General features: G+C 33.7%; 2 protein-coding genes and 3 long non-coding RNA genes across 7 annotated transcripts in view; 1 reads left to right on the top strand and 4 right to left on the bottom strand.

The window, feature by feature from the left end:
• Positions 1-675: 675 nt before the first annotated feature.
• The window catches only part of LOC132751695 (serine/threonine-protein kinase NIM1-like), a 45,916-nt gene continuing 21,835 nt past the window's right edge, over positions 676-24,756 (bottom strand). Inside the window, exons 4-5 of the mRNA XM_060741914.1 lie at positions 24,441-24,587; positions 676-1,655 (exon numbers count right to left, since the gene is read on the bottom strand). Coding sequence (XP_060597897.1) covers positions 903-1,655; positions 24,441-24,587 — 900 coding nt within the window. The 3' untranslated portion in view covers positions 676-902. The remainder of the gene's footprint in view (positions 1,656-24,440; positions 24,588-24,756) is intronic.
• On the bottom strand, positions 1,907-7,008 carry LOC132751698 (uncharacterized). The gene is made up of 2 exons (XR_009628720.1): positions 6,876-7,008; positions 1,907-2,204 (listed from the first exon to the last, which is right to left on the bottom strand). It is a non-coding gene; the product is annotated as an uncharacterized LOC132751698 (long non-coding RNA).
• On the bottom strand, positions 2,783-6,392 carry LOC132751694 (uncharacterized). The gene is made up of 7 exons (XM_060741913.1): positions 5,859-6,392; positions 5,415-5,620; positions 5,104-5,277; positions 4,707-4,982; positions 4,225-4,462; positions 3,827-4,041; positions 2,783-3,357 (listed from the first exon to the last, which is right to left on the bottom strand). The coding sequence occupies exons 1-7, from the start codon at positions 6,148-6,150 to the stop codon at positions 2,941-2,943; spliced, it is 1,818 nt and encodes a 605-aa protein (XP_060597896.1). The 5' UTR covers positions 6,151-6,392; the 3' UTR covers positions 2,783-2,940.
• On the top strand, positions 6,970-16,525 carry LOC132751696 (uncharacterized). 3 transcript variants are annotated; one of them, XR_009628717.1, is made up of 7 exons: positions 6,970-7,335; positions 7,567-7,623; positions 8,070-8,137; positions 8,559-8,660; positions 9,973-10,149; positions 10,871-10,999; positions 16,335-16,525. It is a non-coding gene; the product is annotated as an uncharacterized LOC132751696 (long non-coding RNA). The 3 variants fall into 3 exon arrangements; XR_009628718.1 differs by lacking the exon at positions 8,559-8,660 and having other exon boundaries at positions 6,973-7,335; positions 7,553-7,623; positions 16,335-16,516; XR_009628716.1 differs by lacking the exon at positions 8,559-8,660 and having other exon boundaries at positions 6,976-7,335; positions 16,335-16,513.
• LOC132751697 (uncharacterized) lies at positions 17,044-19,258 on the bottom strand. Its single transcript, XR_009628719.1, has 2 exons — positions 18,753-19,258; positions 17,044-18,460 (listed from the first exon to the last, which is right to left on the bottom strand). It is a non-coding gene; the product is annotated as an uncharacterized LOC132751697 (long non-coding RNA).

The raw sequence follows: 24,756 nt of genomic DNA, 5'->3' as shown, positions 1-24,756 counted from the left end.
TTTTAAAAGCTTGTTCAACAAAAAATATGATACTAATTTTGTGAACTTTTTCTCATTTTAAAATACTTTATCTGGTGATTTTCATAAATATCATATCCATCTATATGAAGTATCAGCTTGGGTCAGATTTTGCATTTATTCTCACAATCTACCTTGATTTTTTTCGCCATCAAACTTCTGTCAAATTTTGTTTATCAAAAATCAGTTTAATTTTGAGCCAAATTAACTCCTCTCATCACAAAATTGTCAAAGTTACCGTTCTTACACTTAAAAATAAAATAACCATCTTGACATTTTCTGACCTAATTATGTCATTCCAATTGCAGCAGAACCCATAAAATCATTGAAGTACATGTATATTGATTGAAAAATCAATTTCATAACATGCTGAAAAACTTCAAATGATTTATGGGAAATTCTGTATGCAAATTATGATATCAGTTTAATGAACAAAAAAAAGCAATGTTGTATCGATTATCGATTACATAAACTTGGATTTTCCCTTACAGTAAAAATCTTTATAAAAATAAATTCCTTACTCGATGATTTATGTAGCTTTTAAAGAAAACAATAATTACAAACATATATAATACAAAACAATTTTGGTCAAAAAATAATTTTGATATGTAATTTATTGTGCAAAATGTCTTTTCTGAACATGAAAGTGTAACAAAATTCACATTTCTTAAATAATTTATTCTTTAATCCAAAAATATATAACTCTAGTGCAGAATAAAATTGTGTAATTTTCATCTAAAAATACGGCATTCAATTTGTTCCATGTAAGTGTCCCTGCTACTTGAAATAGTGTTCAAATAAACAGTTAGATAAATCAAAACAATACCAACAATAACAAATAACAATTCAAAACAAATAATACTATCACAGGTAAAAATTATGCATCACAATATTGTACAGAACTTGGATGACTGCTGTTTTGTCACTGCTGACGGGTGATTCTCCTTAGAGCGTGCCATGCGCGCAATTTCTTGTAAATTCTCCGATGAACTATTTTCCGTAATTCCTAAACGTCTCTTGTGTATTTTATGAAGCACTATTCTATACGTTCCAGTTACACTAGACCGAGAGTCTCTGTTATGATTCTGTCTAAAATGATCGTCTGTGATGCCAAAGTCACGTAACACTTTACGAGCATCTCGTTCCTCCTCGCTTATGTTAGCACCAGAAAGACTTGGGCACATACTGTATGGTTCCAAAGGGGTAGGAAATTCCTGGCCTTCTAGCCATTCTGAATGAATGATTTCCTGAATAGTGAACCTATCTTGTGGTACAGCTTTTAAAATACTACGTATCAAAAACTGACAACTATCTGACACATAGGAAGGAATTATATAGTTACCGTCTAAAATGCACTTTTTCAACTTCGCGACCGTGTCTGCTCTGAATGGCATAATTCCCGTTACCATGAAATACAGCATGATCCCCATAGCCCAGATGTCTACAAACACACCTATATAACTCTCGTCTTTAAACAATTCCGGAGCAGCGTATGGAGGGGACCCACAAAACGTGTTCAGGAGAGCATCAGGCATACTGTATGTACTAAATCCGAAATCGCCAACCTTAACAAACCTTTGGCCAGCATAGAACACGTTCTCTGCCTTCAAATCCCTGTGTATTATATGTTGACTATGCTGAAGATAGATATAGAAACATTCTTATTATATATCATAATTTTTGTTCATCACTGAAAAGTAACCCATATTACTAATACCCCTTCTACATAGACCTTCCTACAGTATTCTATTTATTTTTATATTTATATAGTCATATTGTGGTGCCCAGACCCCTGCTTAGTGTTTCCAGGGCAGTCTGCAGCCTCACATTAACTCAGGGTTCGTTTTACACGGCCCAAGTACCAAATTATAAATGAACACAGAAGACATTTTGTAACTTAAAACTCTTTTAATTAAAATATTATATAGATCAATTAATTTAAATATACATAGTCATGGATGCCTAAAGTCTATTATTATCATACCTATAGATGACCAGATTCAGTAAACAAGTACCAGGTTTGGTACAATATAATGAGATACCAGATCTGGTAGTTACCAGATTGGGTACTATACCAGATTGGGTATTATACCAGATTTGGTATGAACCATTTCTGGAACAACCGTTCTCTACACTGGCAAAGTAATTATTATAACTGTTTAACAATAACAACAAGTGAATTTCACCTGTACTGGTTGGCGACCTACAACCGGACGTTTTTACAACATTTTTCACAATATTTTGAAAACTGTTTACCTGACACGCTCAATATTCAACCTTGGGGAAGTTAGGTTCAAGGCCGCTGTCACGACATGGGTTTTTCTTTTTTCTAAATATAGAACACCCGTTATTGAGGCCCTAACGTAGGGTCATTAAACTGTATAAATTAAGCTTAAAACAGGACCATGTTTCCGGACGCTCTGTTAAACATTCATAACACTTCCAATTTATAATTTTTTGACTTTTTTACTGTCAATCATTAATAAGTAAGATATTTTACCTCAATATTTATTATTCAGGTTCATGTTTTTCGCCTATAAATAGAAAGCATGTATTAAAAATAAGCCGTACCGTTACTTAAGTGTGCGGTAATATGCAAAATGACCAAGAGCTCATGCAACTTCACAGGTAATATGTCTCTCTGTCTGACGTTGAAATATCATCATATGCGTTGATTTTAACTTAAATACCAAAGGAAGACTGAATTGTTATGTTTATTATACGAATCTTTATGTCAATTATAGACGTGACATTCGGGTTTTAGAATAAAAGGAAACTAACATGATTTCTAGTTCTTTATCAGTAATTTGATATTATATCCTTTCATCTTTGATAAAAATACAAATAATATTTATTTCAATTTTACATATGAAAGTATCACATATATACACATATATACACATATTAACACGAATGAAACATTTATTCCTCTTGGTACAGCCAGGGTTTACATTTGCCACAGTACCAGTCACTCTTCTCTTCCATACTCTCTCTTAAACATTCTCTCTCTTTCATACTTAAACATTCTTCATGATACCATTTCTCACACATACTCTCATCACAACCATACCACATCACACCATTTAACTCGTCATTCATCCGACCTCTCTCCCCACACACTCCACACGTAAATTTTCTATTAGCCAATCGTCCACACACAGCTCTCCTAATTTGTTCATCTTTCTTCTGTCTTTCTCGACGTTCCTTCTCTTCTGTCTTTTTCTGTTTCTTATGTTGCCTTTCTTCAATGTCCCTTTCTTTCTGCTCCTTTCTGAATTCCTTTAGCTTACGCCTTTCTTCTTTTGCCTCCTCCAATTTTCTTGCATTTTCTTCCTTTTCCTGAAACATCCATATACCCTTTATATTAATTTTTCGATCAGCAAATTACTCTAACGTTTGTTTCACTGTAAAAATGGCAGAAAGATACGCGCAGTCAAATACACAACAAATTATAATGCTATAAGTACCAACAGCTCTCGACCTTTGTTCCATTCCGTCAGTATCTTTATATAAGAAGTCAGGTAAGTAGGAAGGTGGTAAGTATTGAACTTTGCTTTTAGAACAATGGAAGTAAAATATTTACTTGAAAATACACACTGATAAATATAAAACAATTGATTAATTACTAAAACAATATATATATATAATATATCTATAAACATCAATTTTTTGTAATACTAACGCCGTGAAAAATATTTCACATAACATTTAATCTCTGTCAAATCGATTTCTATTTTGTCATTATAGGTAATACATGTATATTTTTAATGCAATAAACTACTAGTAATATATGGTTTAGAATAGATACTTTTAACTGTTTAAGTATCTCGTCACCGCTAATGACACGCCCCTCTGCCACAACCCGGGATTTTTTGGTAGGATTTACTTTCATTTGGGCATTACATGGAGGGATCAAGATTTGTGCCATAGATGCAGGAATAAGTCCTTGGTCTATCAATGGGTTAACTAGGAAGGAGCCACACGATTCACATGTTCGCACATTAGTACTTTCTGTTCTTCCGGCTGAAAAATATTCATGCGGTATATTATTAATGAACAAGTCCGGAGGAACCAAACATTATGATGACAACAAATATTTAAAACATAATTATATTCAAGTATAATAGAAACATGGGTGTATTGAATATTTTACCTACACGGATAGTTCATTTGTATAAAAGTGAAATGTCAGAAAAAAGCACTTACTTTCTTCATTTCTTCGCACAAAAGTTGGTGGTATAAGTTGACTTTTGTCGATTGCCTGAGGGTCAAATGGGATAATGCCCGTGAGCCGGAACGCTTCTCTTACAGATGACGGTGTAGTCTGTTCCAGTGCATGCCTTAAAACAACTGGAAAATTCCCCTTGCTTATCGTTAAGTTTGGATTAGCAAAGCCCAGGTTGGTGGCTAGGGAACTGAATCTCCTCTTCAGTGGTGCATTAACCTGTTATTTATTTATTTATTTAAATTATTTACAGCCAAGCATTAAATACAATCAAAAACTGTATAATTATTGCGAAATAATTATTATAATAATGATAATTTTTATTATTTACAGCTTAACATTAAATCGCTTCACAACTGTATATTTATTCAAATATGAAGCAAAATTGAAATACTTTACGTGATTTGTACTACGTAAGGAGAAAGCATTATTAAGAAAAATATATTCTTAATATATATCAAACCTTCACATCTAATGGTTGCAATATATGCGTTGTATGTGCAGGCATTCCAACCAATATTACGTTGTTTGCACGAGCTGTCTCAACTAATGGCAGCGTCACATGAGAGTCGTGATTATCAAGTATTAAAAGAACGGGTCTTTCTCTGCCGCAGTTCAAGAGAAAAATTCTTTTAAACCACGACAGAAAAAGTTCCCCGTCCATATACCCAGACATAGATGTACCGAAAATCCACGAGTCTGGAATACCTTCAGTGAAATTTCGATGCGGGTAGGATTCCTGTAAAATAATAAAAAAAATGAAATAGAATAAATGATGAATTAGTATTTTCATTTACATTAATCAGTCATTTAAATCTGTATATCAATAATAAGTGGCTAAAAAGAAATGTTATATTTACTTTATAAATGATCATTGGCGGCAGTATTTTTCCATCTCCGCATATACAGAGATTCGCCGTGACGTGGTCATTTCTGATGTTTTTATTTGCGAAAACGTGTCCCTGTTTTGGCCCGAGCACTTTTGTCCGCGACCGTTCTTTCCCCGACCACCCAGTTTCATCAACATTGAAAATCTGAAAGATGAATATGTATGAAATTACATTCAAACGATAGAGCATTTATGTATTGTCTTCAGTGCGGGTTAATAATTTAATGTCAATAATCGTGATGAATAATTCAAATGAAAATTAGCTAGGAATAGTTAAAATACCTGTGACTCTTTATTTTTCAAGTCATTTTCGTCTAGAATTGATTCCAGAAGGCTGAACCAACCATCCATGGTTTTTTGGCTTGACATCCGTGCTCTTGATTTATCAAGATTTTCAGGCGTTCTTTCAGAAAGCATCGGATTACGCTTCATGAATGCCCTAAACCATTTATCCGACGGACCTTGTCCAGCATTGGCTGTTTCCCGTCCTAAAAATTGAATTCAAATATATGTGTGTACATTTCTAAATTTATATAAGCCTACAACACATGCACTATTTAAATTTTATATGAACATTTTAAAAAGATATTTCAAATCATTACTAACGTTTGATGACTGGCGTCTTTATATAAACATGTATAAAGTAACTTAATCTATCTATCTCTGGATACTGCCAACCCCTCTTACGAGTATTAAAGTGTTAATCGTATCGGGTTTCTAATTTACCTTTACGTTTGAGGATTTCTCGGACATAGCACCTAACCATCGTCCTTGTCATGGGAAACCCCTGATGAGCCATGTACTGGATAAAAGCTACTAATGCTTTCTCTTCTTCAGTAGTAAGGAGGCGGGGCATTTTTTTCATGTTTACGTGAGATGAATTCACTTTCAGTCTGTCGTGCAACGTGCTTTTCGGCACTCCAAATTCTCTTGCTGCTGTCCTCGTTTTCAGTTTCTTTTGTTTCACAGCAGAAATTGCCTTCTGCAGGCTGTCTGCGGTATATTGTCTAGCTTGCATTTTGGGAACTGTGATTGAGAAAAAATTAAGTAGTCACGGTCAGTCGGCATTTAGATATTTCAATAAATAATTAATATTAGATCTACAAACATTATTATAAGCGAGTCATCAATTAAATTATATTGTGAACTACATTTTTTAATCACATACACAAAATAAAACAAAAAGCACGGCTTCAGCACAACGTTATTTAATATTTGCAAAGAAAGACAATCCTTCTTTTAAATATTAGGGAGAAATAGTGCGAGTTACCTCCCTTGAATTGAAAAAATTTGGCGTGACCCGTCCCTATTTTATTTAAAATTTGTTTTCATAATATGTATTTGCACAAAACATTATGCACTTTCATAAAATGATACGTTTAAGTTGTAGGGTATGTCTAAGTAAGTTATAGTTAATATATATCTTTTTGCAAAAGTTCGTCTGCTTCATATTTTCTTAAAGTTGACCCCTTTAAACTTGTCCGGGCCTCAGCAAAAAATTTGCGCATGCGCATTGCGTTATATTTGACTTCCCCCCGCGAGTAGGCACACAGCGAACTCGCAGACAAACGTAAATATTGCATTTTCATCAATTATACTTACATATCGTTGAAGTTGTTGATTTTGGTTGCTGCAGAATCAAGCGCTTGAGTGATCGACAACAGTTGATCAAATTTTTCGCGAAAATAAAGCGTTTACGCGTGTGTCCGGATTGGTGGACGTCCGGATTTGTAGGTCGCTAACCAGTATCCTATCCATTTTCGGTTATTTAATCGTCTACAATTATCTACTCCGTAGAGTACTTTTCTACCAGACGACCTGATATGAGATGACAACGATATGCTAACGCGCAGTATTTATAGTACCCTGTGACGTCATCACATTAATATTCAAAATGGCCGACCAGTGGCAAATTCAGAAATGTGACCAAATATTAAGCAAGATTACATGAAAATAAACGTATGTCAGCATTTAAGAATAGATAATAAACATTTATATATACAAATGGCATCTGAAAATCATAATAATGTGAGATAAAAGCAGTTACATAGAAAGTAATCATCAAAACAATGCGATGGTTCGTACTCAGAAATATTCGTACTCAAAGTCGGAAAATGAATAAATATTAAAGAACATTGATAAAATAGCCTGAGCATCACATTACCCCCACCTCTCAGGAATCGGTCCCCGATTAAGAAGTGTGGTAAGTTAATTTTTACATATTTTTTTAACTATTTATTTAAAGGTACACTATTAAATACTTATTATCATTATGCTTAATTGACTTAATTGATTACTGAAATACATGTAAATAATCAACATCACCAATTAATTAAGAGTTATGTTGTTCACTTGTAGATATAATCTTTTTATAACAATTTAACAATTCAAAATAACAATTTATTTACAATTAACAATAGGAAGTCTCTTTTAGGTTACAAGTACAAAAGCAATTATGACTGTAGAACCAGTGCAGATGTCTATAAAAGATGTAAGTATACAGCCTTTAAATAATTGTTTTGTGTCAATGATTTAAAAATATCACTTTTACTTAACATGCGAATAGACTTCCATAACATATGAAAACAATAAATAATAATAATTTAACATGTCTAAAAGTAAAACCTTATAACATTGTTTCATAATAGTACATGTATATTCCACCAAGATAATAATTAAAATGTCTTTACATATTCTTAATATAAGAAATTTGTAAGTCTCATCTGTTAAAATAAGCAATTATGTCACTTATAATGCACTAAGTGTTCATAAATTTTAATATTTAGTAACATTGCATTACAAAGTATAATGTCAAATGTTATATTAATAACACTAAATGTATACATGTATAGTTAATATAGATGTATTCTATTGCGTCAAATTATTTTACACAAAAATTTAATGTTCATTGTATTATTTTTTTTTTTTTTTTTAAAGTATTTCAGACACACTGAACTGTGCATGGCACAAAATCCTGTAGAATAATCACAAAATATGTATATTACGTAAGTATGAGTTTGTCTCACAAGTAAAGTTAAGATAATTAATTCTCACGAAATGGATTAAAGTTTGCTTAATAGTATTTATTGTAAAATGTTAACTTTGAAATATTTGTTAACACTAAAATTAGTTGGAAACATTAAATGTGAAATTTATTTGTATAAAGTTAAATTAATCTTTTAAAGTCCACTGAAGATATCTGTAATACTGTTCCTTTAGTTTGTTCATCAGGGTGGTATTCTGTTTATCGGTATATTCCTTTTGTCATATGTATTTCTTTTTTCTAAAAATTCCTTTTATCTTTTAATAATTATTTTCTAAATATTCCTTTGATTCTGTCTATATTTGACATTATAGCACTTTATTTATTCTTGTTTAAACATTTTCTTTTAAACTTATCCTTTTGTCACTGCACTGTTTTTCTAGCTTTGGGAGGTTGAAATATTTCGCCTCGAGTTGTAATGCAGCCAAACTTCCTCTGTCTGATGGTAAAAGATCTCTTGACAGGTTCATCACTCCTTGTTGACGGTATCTTAAATGATTCAAGACATATGGGAATAGTTCACTGTCCCTGTCAATGAACAATTCATCTTTATTTATCACTACTTTGTCCATTATGCCTTTCACGGTGGTATTTAAAGTTGAAAATTTTCGTCCTCCTACATTCAGTGTAACTATTTCCATCTTTTGTTTTTCTTCTGTTTTCTTACTATGTCTTTCCTCCTTGTCCTTTGCGTGTAGTCTCTTTTCTTCTACCCTTCCCTTTTCTTCCTTTTCTTTCTCTGCTTCCATGTTTCTCTTTTCTTTCTCAAGTCTAACTTCCTTCTCTTTTCTCTTTTTCTCCTCTGCTTCTTTTGTTTCTTTCTCTTTTCTTTCTTTCTCAAGTCTATGTTCCTTCTCTTTTCTCTTTTTCTCCTCTGCTTCTTTTGTTTCTATCTCTTTTCTTTCTTTCTCAAGTCTAAGTTCCCCCTCTTTTCTCTTTTTCTCCTCTGCTTCTTTTGTTTCTTTCTCTTTTCTTTCTTTCTCAAGTCTAATTTCCTCCTCTTTTCTCTTTTTCTCCTCTGCTTCTTTTGTTTCTTTCTCTTTTCTTTCTTTCTCAAGTTTAAGTTCCTCCTCTTTTCTCTTTTTCTCCTCTGCTTCTTTCCTTGCTTCATTCTCTTTCCTTTCCTTTTCTACTCTCTGTCTCTCCTCTCTTTCTTGCCTTTGCTTTTCCTCTGCTTCCTTCACTTCTTTCTCTTTTCTTTCCGTCTCAAGTCTAAGTTCTTCCTCTTTCCTTTTTTTCTCCTCTGCCTCTTTCCTTGCTTCATCTTCTTTTATTTCCCTTTCAATTCTGAGCCTCTCCTCTCTTTCTTGTCTCTCCTTTACCTCTGCTATCTCTCGCCTTTCTTTCTCTTTTCTAAATTTTTCCTGTTTCTCTTTTCTTTCATTTTCAATTCTTAGTCTTTCCTCACTTTCTTTTCTTAATTTCTCTTCGTAACAAGGTTCCACGATTTGAAAGTCATCCTCCAGATCAAGTAGATCCCTAACAGCAGTTACCGTTTCATCTTCTCTTGAGCTTGTACTACTTGATCTGGATGTGTCTGATGATTCAGAGCTACTGGAGCTAGAACTTTCCCTTCTCTTTTTCGAACATCTATTTTCTCTGCTTTGTGGCCTTCCCCTCTTTCTTTCGAATAATACCGGTCTTGTCTGTTTCCTTATCATATTATACCCTTGCCTTTTGTCTATTATCAAATCAGGAATTGTTAGTTTAAATCTTTCCATTATGTCATCAGCTTCTTTCCCTCTTTCACCTGTAGCCTGGACAAACCTAATATAATTTTCCTTTTTGTCGTGACAGGTATTTGCTTGCGGTGTGTTTCTATGATAGACCTTGCAACAGAATCGACACTTCCATGTCACACCAGAGTGCTGTTCTAGAATATGACTGTAACATCTGCTTCGGGTTGTAAAGGAGATATCTCCACAAATCTTACATTCAAAGGGTTTCTGAAGATAGACAAAATAAGTTTCCTAAGTATAAACTTCATTATCTTTATATTTATCCATTAATACATTTCGTGAATTTATATTTATCCATTAATACATTTCGTGAATGTACAATAATTACTTTTCAACAAGTTATGAAAGTAATTTCTTATCAAGTATTATTTATCATGTCATGTATATAATAACATCATTATATAATCTTTTCATTTATAATAATCCATTGGTAAAGAATCATATAAATTTATCTTTTCAATTTAAATAAGACATTATCAACTGAATATGATATATCTCTATACAATGTAGCAAAAATTAGCAACAACAACAACAGAACAGTAACAATAAAACTAACGCAACACCAAACAGTCTATACTGTTGTGAATTATAGGTGTGCTATTTACACTTATTTGTTTAATTAATGTATGCTTTAAGCTTATCATGATGAACAACTCTAGGTCGTTCTCTCTGACTACCCTTTATTCGATATAAAATGTTGCTAACTTTTTCAATTATTTGATATGGACCTTTCCATGGTCTTGTTAATTTTCCACTTCTACCAACTTTTCTCTGTGGGTTATAATACCAAACAGAATCACCTACTACATAAGAAGTCTGATTAGCATTTAAATCATAATTTCTTTTCATAGCATCACTTGAAATTTTTAATTTCTTTCTAGCAAAAGAATGAATTTGATAAAGTTTTTCCTCTAATTTTCTTACATAATCACTGGCATACCTGTTTTCTTTTTCAGGATTGTCTACAAGAGGAGCTCCTATCAATAGGTCAATTGGCAACCTCATCTGAGTTCCAAACATCATAGAGAATGGTGTGACACCAGTAGATTGATGTACAGCAGTGTGATGTGCCATCATGCAGAAAGGTACATACTTGTCCCAATCGTCACCATTTTCAGAAACAAATGCCGTTAACATATTTAGGACACTTTTATTAGTTCTTTCTACAAAACCAGCCCCTTGAGGTCTAAAAGGTGTATTTCTTGTCTTTTTAATGTCAAACAGTTGACAGAGTTCTTTAAAAAGATTAGACTCAAACTGTGGACCTTGGTCTGTATGTATACTTAAAGGTATTCCAAATCTTTGAAAAATATTTGATATGAGTGCATCTGCTACTACTTGAGTTTCTATATTTGGTAATGGGATTGCCTCGGCCCATTTAGAGAAATAATCAGTTACTACCATTAAATATGAATTATTTCTTTCTGTTTTCCCTAAAGGACCTACAAAGTCTACCCCAATTCTTTCCCATCTTTCTCCGGTGACAAATTGTTTCATATACGCTTTTTGTTTCTGACGAGTCGGTTTTCTGGACTCGCACACAGTGCATTTTCTAATCCAGTCTTCAATATCTTTTCGTAAGCTATACCAGAAAAACCTTTGTCTAACCCTAAATATTGTTTTCTTCACACCTAAATGAGCTGATGTTGTTGAATTATGCATTTGTGTTAATACCTGTTTAATAAGGACTTTAGGAAGAATAATCTGATATTCTACTGAGTTATCTATGTCACTAACCCATTTTCTGTAAAGGATATCTTTTTTAATTATCAATGATTCCCACCTATACCAATAATACTTATATTCGGCATTATATTTAGATGCCATATTCCAATTTGGTTTGTTTCCAGACAACACCCATTCGGACACTTGACCAATTACTGAATCTTCTCTTTGCAACTTGGCTAAGAGCTCTAAATTTAATTCATTAATATCAATGTCACTGTTGTCTTCAGTATTTTGTGTTTGTTTGACTTCATTATCTGATTGTTTGGTGCTTGTTGATGGTTTATTTAGGTTTGTGTGTGAGCTATCCTTATTTTTGTTCAAGCAGACATTACTATCTTTATTGGACGGACCTGGTAAACATTCATGTGAAGTGTTACTGTCAGACTTGGCAGACCTGACCCCTATAGTTAACATTTCACTACTTTGACCTTGAGACTTGACAGGTTCTTTGCATCCTGCCCTATTTATTTCATTTTCAGTCAGCGAAGGTTTTCCATTTTCTATTGTTGCGCCAGACATTGTTTGACTGACCACCATGCAACAATTCTTGGAAGCCTTATCTTGACAATTGATCTTACTATTATTTAGTATAGTAACTAAATCTTCATTTTTATCTCTGTCCGTACAGACATTAACACAAAAAGTTTTACATATATCCCTACTTGTCACATTTAGTAAAATAAGACAAAAAGCAACTGTAATAGAAATTGGAATTTGGGTAACTACCACTATTATTAAGATAAGACTTAATATTAACTTTTCATTTGTAACTCTACTTAGACTAAAGTTAGTATTTTCTGAGCTAACACTATCGCTCGGTTTGTTTTCAAAGACAGGACAAACAGAAACATTTTCTGTACATAACACCTTTTTGTTATTTTGAACATGTTTATCTTCAACACGTTCACAATATGAACAACTTTTGTCATAACAGGGACGACGACTTAATGCGTCAGCATTACCATGTATTTTACCTGGTCTATGCTTTATTTCATAGTCATAATTTTCTAAAATGCTTACCCAACGACATAACTGACCCTCTAATTGTTTAAAATTGGTAAGCCATCTTAGACTCGCATGATCTGTACGAATAGTGAATTTTCTTCCGTATAAATAATGATGGAAATGTTTTACCGCAGTAACGACAGCCAGTAATTCTCTGCGTGTCACGCAGTAGTTACGCTCGGATCTTGAAAAGCACTTAGAAAAATACGCGATTACTTTTTCTTCTCCGTCTTGTACTTGATGGAGCACCGCTCCCATACTTGAATTACTCGCGTCCGTATCAAGTATGAAATAATCATTTTGGGTAGGGAAAGCTAGTATAGGACTTGTTATCAAAGCTGTTTTCAAAGCTTGAAATGCATTTTCACATTCTATTGTCCATTCAAATCTCTTATCTTTTTCTGCTAAAGTATGTAAGGGTTTTGCTATGTTCGAAAATTGATAAATGTACTTTCGGTAAAATGAAACAAGTCCCAGGAAACTCTTAACATCTCTAACATTTCTTGGTGTGGGCCATTCTTTAACACTTTGAACTTTTTCTGGACATGTGGAGGTCCCTTCTTCACTTACAACATGACCCAAAAATGTTACCTGCTTTTGAAAGAAATGGCATTTTCTAGGATTTAATTTTAAGTTTGCTTGCTTTAATCTCTGTAAAGCTTCTTCAAGGTGTTTTAAAGTATCTTCAAAAGTCTTTGCAAATAAAATTATATCGTCTAGATACAAAACTAAAGTTTTCCAGATAAGACCCTTAAAAACCATTTGTACTAGTCGTGTGAATACACTTGGACTATTAGACAAACCAAATGCTAACTTTTTAAACTGCCATTGTTGACCACCTTGAAGACTAAAAGCTGTTTTCGGTCTACTCTCTTTATCAATGTCTACTTGCCAAAAACCTTTTGACAAGTCACAAGTACAAAACCATTTAGAACCTGATAAGGCGTCAAGATTATCTTCAATTCTTGGCAAGGGTTGATATTCTTTAATTGTAACTTCATTTAATTTGCGAAAGTCACAACAGAAACGAACAGATTTGTCAGGTTTTGTAACCATTATGATAGGTGATAACCAAGGTGAGCAAGCTGGTTCGATTATCCCGTCTTCAACCATTTTCTTTATTTCATTTTCAGCCACCTCTCTTTTTGCTAGAGGTATTCTGTAAGGATAGGTTTTGATAGGGGTACTGTTACCAGTATCTATATGGTGTTCCACTAACTTTGTGTGACCTATATCTCTATCATTTTTAGAGAATACATCTTGATATCTTACTAAAATTTGCCTAAGTTTAGCTTTTTCCTCACTATTTAAATGAATAGAGGACCTTTCAAAAAGATCATTTAAATGTGCTGGTATTTCAGTATTGTTTGGACTTGCAACCTTCTCTTTGCTACTGCATACACTGAATTTATTAGGTGAACTGTTCTCATTCACTGTTACAGACTCTAAATTACCCACAATTGTATTTTTATAAATTTTACAAGGTTCTGAATTGAAATTAGCAATTCTAATAGGAAAATTACCTGTATTAGGATTTACTAAAGTTTTGGCTACCAGTAAACCAGATTTTTCTACAAAATTTGTATTGGCCTCTATTATAGCTGAACTATTCTTGTCTACTGCGTCTAAAGGTTTACCCTCTAAAATTATTTCAGTTTCTGGAGGTATTTCTATTGTCTCAGCTACAACTATTCTACAACATGTGTTTTCATTATCCTTTTGGTGCATATAACATGGTATCTTATCCCCTTTTAAGGTTATATACTTTTTACTGAATATTATGTCACACTGATTTTGTAATAGAAAATCTACACCAAGTATACCACCTTGCTGTATTTCAGCAATTAAAAATGTATGTACAATACTATGTCTACCTATTTTTATAGCAATTTCTGTTTTTCCTAAAAATGGAGTTGACTCTCCGGTTACTGATATAAGTGAAGTTTGAACAGGATATATTACAGGTCTTTCTGAATATGGAAGCCTTTCTATTGTCTCTTTATTTAAAATGCTTACATTAGCTCCACTATCTACTAACATTGACACATGGTTACCATATAAATATGCTGACAAAAAGTAACCATGATCTGATCCTAGATTATTTAGTGCAATCTGGGACCTGCATTTCTTGTCAAGTTGTGGCCCCTCCAACTTGGCATTTGTTCGTTTCCCTGATTAAAATTTTGATTTCTTCTATTATCATACCTTGAACTTGGTTGGTTTTCATTAGATCTAGCATTATACCTGGTGTTTCTATTTTCATGATAATTTCTAAATTGATTGAAATTTTGTCTTGTTTGCTGTCTATTATTTTCAGGTCTAAATTCCTGAGCTTGATATGGTCTGTTAAATGTAGGTTTAGACATGTTAGGTTTAGGTCTGTAAGGGTTGCTATGAGAACTATTTTGTGAGGATATAGAATTTGTAGGGTTTTCAGTTCTTTCCTGTACACTGCCTATCAGTCTACTTCTCTGTCTGTCCGCAAGCCTATGAGCTTCCATCCTGACAGCTATTTGTTCAGCCTCAGATATACTTTTTGGGCTAACTTCTCGTAATCTTAGTCTAATATCAGACTCATTCAGGGCATCTATAAAACTATCTAAAGCTAAAGCATCTACAACGTCTGGGTTTGCGGTCGGATATGCTTTTCTTGTCAATTTACGTATTGATTGGGCCAATTCAGGAATGGACTCTCCCTTTAACCTTATTCTAGTTTTTAGTTGAGTACGAAATACCTCGGCCTTATTTTCAGAACCAAATCTGCTCTTTAGTTTTAAAATTAAACTTGAGAAATCTCTTCTTTCAGTTTCAGACAATTCTGTTAACAGAGATCTAGCAGTACCTGTCAATGTACTTGCCAAATATAAGGACTTTTCAACATATGTCCACCCATTAATTTCAGAAGTTATTTCGAACTGTGTGAGAAAATCATGTAGATCTTCTTCTCCACTAAAATTCTGTGGTTTCATTTTCAAACCATGTCTCTTGTCATGAGATATCACATTATCAGCAGAGCTTACATTGTTATTTTGGCCTATATGATTATTACTAATATTACTTGGTCTTGATGGTGTTATATGAACAGGAATTTGAGGATTATCATTATGCTCAAAATGTACATTGTTTCTATAATGATTGAAACTGACCTCATTATCAGGATGTTCTAATTCAGACAACCGTGATCTAACAGATAAAATATCATTTTCTACAGTACCTAGTTTATTTTGTATTTTACTAGTTACATTTTCTAAAGTAAGGCTTAAAGTGCCTATTTCTTTTACTATATTTGAAATTTGACTTCCCATAAAATTCTCAAGACTATCAATTCTAGAACTAGAATCATATTGTTTTTCATTAAATACATTTTCTGAAGAGCTTTGATCGCCTTCACTATAATCCCTGTTATCCATTGATTCAGTGTTTTTCGGATTCACAACAGAATAGCTATGATCAATATCTGATTCAGCCATTTTGTAACTAAGTAAATTATATAATTTTATCAAGGAAACAATTTAAACTCACAACCTGGAAATAATTATATATATACTATATTTCTTATTTGTTACTTATCATAAAGACTTATAATATAAGTTCATAATTCTGTACTAATGTACCAATAAAAATTTGTCACTATTACTTCTCACACATGTATGTGTCAACTTATTATAATATCATTATCTTTTCCAGGTTGTCAACAGAACATCAACAGATAACCTTCCAGTGTAGAGAAAACAGAACAGAAAACTGTCAACATAAACAACATCTCAATCTCAGACAATTCTTATCGCAAATATTTAACTTTTCTTAAAATTGTTTAGCCAATTGTCAGGAATATTCAACTTTTCAAATTGAAAACTTGTTTTTTTTTTCACTTATGTGTAATACTAACTAAATTCTAAAAAAAATTATTTTTGTTCTTATCTATATTATCATGTTCAATTTATCTAAAACATTTGTGTTAACCATGATCTTGTTAGACCTTGTAAATCCCACTTCTGACACCAGATGTGGTGCCCAGACCCCTGCTTAGTGTTTCCAGGGCAGTCTGCAGCCTCACATTAACTCAGGGTTCGTTTTACACGGCCCAAGTACCAAATTATAAATGAACACAGAAGACATTTTGTAACTTAAAACTCTTTTAATTAAAATATTATATAGATCAATTTATTTAAATATACATAGTCATGGATGCCTAAAGTCTATTATTATTATACCTATAGATGACCAGATTCAGTAAACAAGTACCAGGTTTGGTACAATATAATGAGATACCAGATCTGGTAGTTACCAGATTGGGTACTATACCAGATTGGGTATTATACCAGATTTGGTATGAACCATTTCTGGAACAACCGTTCTCTACACTGGCAAAGTAATTATTATAACTGTTTAACAATAACAACTAGAACTGCCACTATCATGGCGTGAATACCCCCGCATACCACTTTGTCAGAATCAACAGTGGCCATTTAGAGCTCAAGGACAACCTCCCTGCCAAATCTGAGGTGACTAAGCCAGTGCATTGCTAAGTTATGTATTCTACATGCTTCAAATGTGAAAATGTCAAAATCAATACATTGCGGACAGGACATTCTTTAGCAATTGAGAAGAAAAGCTTTTTTTTTGTCAAGGTCCCTGTGACCTTGACCTTTGACCCAGTGACCTCAAAATCAATAGGGGTCACCTTATAGTCATGATCAACATCCATACCAAATATGAAGACTGTGGGTCAAAGGAATCTTAAGTTAATGGGTGGACAAACTTTTTTGAAGTCCCTATGACCTTGACCTTTGATCCAGTGACCTCAAAATCAAAAGGGGTCATCTACTAATCATGATCAACATCATGTCAAATATGAAGACTGTGGGTCAAAGGAATCTAAAGTTATTGGGCAGATAACGTTTTTGAAGTCAAAGTCCCTGTGACCTTGACCTTTGACCTGGTGACCTCAAAATCAATAGAGGTCATCTACTGATCATGACTAACCTCCATGCCAAAATGGCGACTGTAGGTCAAAGGAATCTTAAGTTATTGGCGCGACAAGCTTTTTGAAGTCAAGGCCCCTGTGACCTTGACCTTTGACCTGGTGACCTCAAAATCAATAGGGGTCATCTACTAATCATGACTAACCTCCATGCCAAATATAAAGACTAAGGGTCAAAGGAATCTTAAGTTATTGGCGGACAAGCTTTTTTAAGTCAAGGCCCCTGTGACCTTGACCTTTGACCTAGTGACCTCAAAATCAATAGGGTCATCTACTAATCATGACTAACCTCCATGCCAAATATGAAGACTAAGGTCAAAGGAATCTTAAGTTATTGGGCGGACAAGCTTTTTTAAGTCAAGGCCCTGTGACCTTGACCTTTGACCTAGTGACCTCAAAATCAATAGGGGTCATCTACTTATCATGACTAACCTCCATGCCAAATATGACGACTGTAGGTCAAAGGAATCTTAAGTTATTGGGCGGACAAGCTTTTTGAAGTCAAGGCCCCTGTGACCTTGACCTTTGACCTAGTGACCTCAAAATCAATAGGGGTCATCTACTAATCATGACTAACCTCCATGCCAAATATGAAGACTGTAAGGTCAAAGGAATCTTAAGTTATTGGGCGGACAAGCTTTTTGAAGTCAAGGCCCCTGTGACCTTGACCTTTGACCTAGTGACCTCAAAATCAATAGGGGTCATCTACTTATCATGACTAACCTCCATGCCAAATATGACGACTGTAGGTCAAAGGAATCTTAAGTTATTGGGCGGACAAGCTTTTTGAAGTCAAGGCCCCTGTGACCTTGACCTTTGACCTAGTGACCTCAAAATCAATAGGGGTCAATCTACTAATCATGACTAACCTCCATGCCAAATATGAAGACTAAGGTCAAAGGAATCTTAAGTTATTGGGCGGACAAGCTTTTTGAAGTCAAGGCCCCTGTGACCTTGACCTTTGACCTAGTGACCTCAAAATCAATAGGGGTCATCTACTTATCATGACTAACCTCCATGCCAAATATGACGGACTGTAGGTCAAAGGAATCTTAAGTTATTGGGCGGGACAAGCTTTTTGAAGTCAAGGCCCCTGTGACCTTGACCTTTGACCTAGTGACCTCAAAATCAATAGGGGTCATCTACTAATCATGACTAACCTTCATGCCAAATATGAAGGCTAAGGGTCAAAGGAATCTTAAGTTATTGGGCGGACAAGCTTTTTGAAGTCAAGGCCCCTGTGACCTTGACCTTTGACCTAGTGACCTCAAAATCAATAGGGGTCATCTACTTATCATGACTAACCTCCATGCCAAATATGACGACTGTAGGTCAAAGGAATCTTAAGTTATTGGGCGGACAAGCTTTTTGAAGTCAAGGCCCCTGTGACCTTGACCTTTGACCTAGTGACCTCAAAATCAATAGGGGTCATCTACTAATCATGACTAACCTCCATGCCAAATATGAAGACTAAGGGTCAAAGGAATCTTAAGTTATTGGGCGGACAAGCTTTTTGAAGTCAAGGCCCCTGTGACCTTGACCTTTGACCTAGTGACCTCAAAAATCAATAGGGGTCATCTACTTATCATGACTAACCTCCATGCCAAATATGACGACTGTAGGTCAAAGGAATCTTAAGTTATTGGCGGACAAGCTTTTTGAAGTCAAGGCCCCTGTGTGACCTTGACCTTTGACCTAGTGACCTCAAAATCAATAGGGGTCATCTACTAATCATGACTAACCTCCATGCCAAATATGAAGACTAAGGGTCAAAGGAATCTTAAGTTATTGGGCGGACAAGCTTTTTGAAGTCAAGGCCCCTGTGACCTTGACCTTTGACCTAGTGACCTCAAAATCAATAGGGGTCATCTACTTATCATGACTAACCTCCATGCCAAATATGAAGACTAAGGGTCAAAGGAATCTTAAGTTATTGGGCGGACAAGAAAAAACCGACGGCCGGACGGACGGCCGGACGGACGGCCGGACGGACAAGCTGATTCCAGTATACCCCCCTTACAACTTTGTTGTGCGGGGGTATAACAAGTGAATTTCACCTGTATCCTATCCATTTTCGGTTATTTAATCGTCTACAATTATCTACTCCGTAGAGTACTTTTCTACCAGACGACCTGATATGAGATGACAACGATATGCTAACGCGCAGTATTTATAGTACCCTGTGACGTCATCACATTAATATTCAAAATGGCCGACCAGTGGCAAATTCAGAAATGTGACCAAATATTAAGCAAGATTACATGAAAATAAACGTATGTCAGCATTTAAGAATAGATAATAAACATTTATATATACAAATGGCCTCTGAAAATCATAATAATGTGAGATAAAAGCAGTTACATAGAAAGTAATCATCAAAACAATGCGATGGTTCGTACTCAGCAATATTCGTACTCAACGTCGGAAAATGAATAAATATTAAAGAACATTGATAAAATAGCCTGAGCATCACAATATGATGAGCAGTGCAGGCGAAATATGTTTTCATTTAAATGAAAAATTCATCATTTTCTCATACATGTATTTTTAAGATCTATAACTGGTTCTGTGAACTTTTCTTGGTTACAATAACTATTTGGTTTATACCTTATTTTGCTCATTTATATATTTTTGCCTATTCTAATAACTTTCATTCTTATTCAAGGGCCACCACACAATTGAAGCCATATTTTAACATAAATTACGTAAACTATACTTTATTGACAATCTTTCGCTATCTTATTAAAGCAGACAATAGTAATATTTATTATGTTCCTTAATGTAGCAAACCAATCAAAGATCATTCCTCTGTGCAGTTTCATTACAATCATCCGAGGGGTTAGGAAAGAAAATGTTGTTTGTAGCAAAACACAAACAATATAATATACCACAGACATTTGATACTGGGTGATTCCAATTAGCTCAAAACCAAATAGATGAATTTCTCCAATAAGAAGATCAGAAACAAAAGTATGAACTTCCAGCATAATCTAGAAACTGACTTGAACTAAACAATTCCCTAGTTAAGAAATCAAAAATGATAAATCTGATGTCTAATTAAAGAGAGAAAGTGTAATTCATGGTAATGAAAACAAAATCAAGGTAATGAATCAGTGCTAATCTTTTCACCTTGAAATCATTGATTCACAGACATGACCTGAATATCACTTTTATAATAAGCACTATCTAAAAATCATTGAGTAGTACACCTTGGCAACTATTAGCTTTATAGCGATCAATGACTGCCAAGTACCTACGATAACTTCTTATGTCAGATTTTGTCTTCATGTCAGATAATGTCTTCCATTTTCAGATTACAGCAACAAGTCCAATCAATTACACAATCAATATTATTTAACCAATCTTAGGTCTAATCTTCTTTAACACATTTCTGTTTTCTTATAATTTCGTATAATATTTAGCAGAACTGATAATTCTGCTGTCATTATTGATAATTTCACTGTCGAGATTGATAATTTTGCTGTCATGATTGATATTTTTTTGTCCAGATTGATAATTTTGCTGTCATGATTGATAATTTTGCTGTCATGATTATAATTTTATAATGAATTTGCTCACAATGTCTTCTACATTATCTTACCGTCATTGTAAAACCCATGTCAATTATCATTTCTAGTATGTCATTATCATTATGCCCTATTTTTTCTACATTCTCCCATCATGTTTTATCATGTATCACAGAGTATCATGATTAAGTTTAAGCGTTCTAGATTGGTGGTAATGACTACTGTGAGAATATTGATCTCGTTACAACAATTCGCGAGAAACATCATGTCTATATAATATACAATATTATCTAATAGTATTCAAGGTATATATTTTGCAGTAAGGAGACACAGCCAAGCTTTTTTGGGGTTGGTTGGTTGGTCGGGTTTTACGTCACAGTCATGTGGTGACTGTCAACTTTTACTGTGGATGAAGACCTCATGTGCTCCTTTGTAAATTTATTTCAGACTAAAAAGGGCACCTGAGTAGAACCACCAATGTTCCGTTAGCTAGTTGGAGAGCTTTCTCACATGAAAGAATTCGGAGACACTGGCGCGAATTAAACCTTAGTAACATCGGTGAAAGGCAAGTGGTTTGAAGTCAACGACCTTAAACACTCCATCAGCACTGTTTTATTTGGGAAGGAGGACATAAGATACCTGAGTAGAACTAGTGCTAACTGATAACTTTAATGCTCACATAAACATATTTAATTCTTGTTACATTGTTTAACTTCAAATTAGGGGTAGAAATTTTGATTCATCATGCTTAAACTCAAAATTATTCAATATCTTTCTCAGATGGACTGTCATGCACAATTAATAATGAACCGGTGATTATTCTAAAAAGGAAAATTGCTGAGAAAAAGATTTCAAGAAAATTACCATTCTTATAAGACAATATAGGTTTCCAGTAGGGCAATAAACGCTATTATTTCTTTTTTGTTGAAAGACAAAAAAAAAACACGAGAAATTTTACCTTATTTGGTAATATGAAACACAGTTACAACACTAAAAGCTATAGCTTATATTTACATGTATGATTATGTATCTTGGTGACATCTCACCACAAAATGAACTTTACGATCCTAGCTTTGAAATTCAATACTTAAATTCCTAGAAATACAGTTAAGAGTGCACTATATGTGACAATTATATAAGAGAATTTGTAAAGAAGGAATCAATTTACTGTTATGTCTGTGTTATGTTTAAATGCACTTATCTCCCAACAAGATTAACCTTACTAATTGACCTAATTGCTAATCGTTTTTTTACATCAAGTGCTTTTTTTTAAAGTTTTTTTTCTCTGTTTCTATTGTTCACAAAAATTCCACGATCATTAACAAGCCTTCATTAAATCTGTTAATTATTGTGTTTCGTTACATTTAACAACAGACTCTACGAAAGAAGATCAATATTGTATGATGTTTTCTCAAAAATTTATTATCATGTATTTATAATTCATTCGGCCATTATAGTCAGGTAAGGCCATTCCAATATTTTATCATAGTTTGGAGACCTTTCTATTCATAATGTGTCAAGAGTTAAAATTGTATACCCATGATGCAGAGTGCATTAACTGGAGTGCAGGTATTATTTACCTGCACTCCGATTACTGCACTATTTGTCAATTGTCGGCAATTGACATTTTTTTCCAGGGGTTCAATTATTGTGACGACAAAGAACAAGACAATAATAAAAATATTATTTTCAGATGCTTGTACATTGGTTTCAATTGTTGGGGAATTATACTGGGACGAGACGGAGTGGTTTTATTTTTGCTGATGATACAAAAGACTGAACATCAAAACACTTGGCAATCTGATTCATAATCTGTACAAATCAGATTGCCTCATGTTCCAATGCCCCGTCTATTAGCTATATGCATACAGTAATGTATACCATTAAAGTGGAAAGGTATAACACTAAAATGGTAAGGTATAACATTATTGTGCTCAGGTATACCATGTTAGTGGTAATTTTTACCATTGATAGTGGTATAAACTTTTTGTGTTCAAAATATTTCTGTCATCACATTCTAACAACATGCCAAGTTTAAAGAAATTCCATTGAACAGTTTTCATTCTGCCTATATGTCTATATGAAAACTCCTGGCACATTTAGTATGAACAACCATCCTACTTAAAATAAATAAATAATTATGCTTCCCAAACTGACAGTAGAACTCTTCTACTAAATAAAATGAGATAACAACCCTATTCAGAATGAAAAAAAGAAATAAATTCATTCAAACTAGCAATTGTATAACTTATCTAATCCTGACTTTGATAAACAATTTGTCAATGTCATATAAACGACTATGTTAGGTAAATCACAGATCATTAATTTCATTTTTTTAAGGAACCTCATCACTCAGACAACATAAGACTGTCTGTATGGCGACTTAAAGCGCAACATTTTCATTAATTTTGTATTAATGTGGCACTTCTGCTTGAAATCAAGAGTACTTTGGTCATCTAATAAAATATGTATATGCCACAACAACACATCAATGCCGAGAAATAAAACAACTTGACTTGATGATTATATTGTTTGCTTTCAAACATGCATGTTAAAAACCCGTTTTCTATATACATTAGAACTCTCGTAAGTCAAAGTTCAAGGGGGCTATTGCGTAAAAATAATTCCAGACAATAAGACTTATGTATCCACCTAAGCTTACTAACAAAATTTCAAGCTATCGACAATTACAAAACGCCTTAATTTAATTTTAAACATGTAACAAAAGACAAGGTAAATATATCCCTATTGGTTATTTTCAAACATCAATCAGGACAAGCTGATCAGTGTTTCATTAAGTGAAGCCTGCTGGCCATTTTTTCAATATGCTAGATACTTTAGTCATCACTTGTATTCTAAGACTTCTGGTGACTTGCAAGTTCTTCAAAAGAATAACAAATATTAGTAAAGCAGGATGTCTGGTCTGTAAGACATGTTGTAAATTTTAACAAATGTGTCCTCTTGTGTTAGAAAGACCCTCAGAAAAATAAAATTCCAGGGATTATCTTTAACTATCAACCTTAAGTTCATATAGCCTTTGCAACCAGTATAAATTAAGGCTAGGCCTTGCATAACAATGCAGCTTGATAAGCCTCTTTACTATTGGCAAATATGCAAATATTTATCACAACATGACCTTAGTGCAGTAACGGGTTGACTGAATTTAAAAGGAATTATTAACCTGTTGTTGCACTAAGGTAATTTAATATTGATTTCAGTAAGACTATTTCATTCAGGAAATCTTGCAATCCATTGAAGAATGAACTTGTACAAAATACGCACCAAATGTTCCATGGCTGCAACAACTTGAGAGAAGATATGCCTAGCCTCGGGTTCTGGAAGTTTGCCCTCGTTAGAGATACGAGTGAATAGTTCTCCGCCCCCAGCATACTCCATTACAATATGTAATTTGGCTAATGTCTCTACCACCTATAAAACAAATCATATCTAATTACTCCACAAGCTCTGATCATTTGATTCTCCTCTACAAAACAGAGACAAACTTTTCTCAAATGTCATTTTTTTTTTATTTTTTTATTTTTTTTTCTTCAAATAAGTGGGTTATAAAAGGACTTTCATATAACAACAAAATGAAATA

The sequence above is a fragment of the Ruditapes philippinarum genome, unplaced genomic scaffold (assembly GCF_026571515.1).
Source record: "Ruditapes philippinarum isolate M1 unplaced genomic scaffold, ASM2657151v2 ctg2549_1_1_1_1, whole genome shotgun sequence".
Lineage (NCBI taxonomy): Eukaryota > Metazoa > Mollusca > Bivalvia > Venerida > Veneridae > Ruditapes > Ruditapes philippinarum.
This window is presented reverse-complemented; position numbering and strand designations above follow the sequence as displayed.

Excerpts from the sequence above, each read along its gene's own strand:
- LOC132751694 (XM_060741913.1), bottom strand. The coding sequence starts at position 6,150 with ATGCAAGCTAGACAATATACCGCAGACAGCCTGCAGAAGGCAATTTCT. Across the intron at positions 4,983-5,103 it reads CGCCAATGATCATTTATAAA|GAATCCTACCCGCATCGAAA; the intron begins GTAAATATAACA and ends ATTATTTTACAG. Across the intron at positions 4,463-4,706 it reads TGCAACCATTAGATGTGAAG|GTTAATGCACCACTGAAGAG; the intron begins GTTTGATATATA and ends AATAAATAACAG.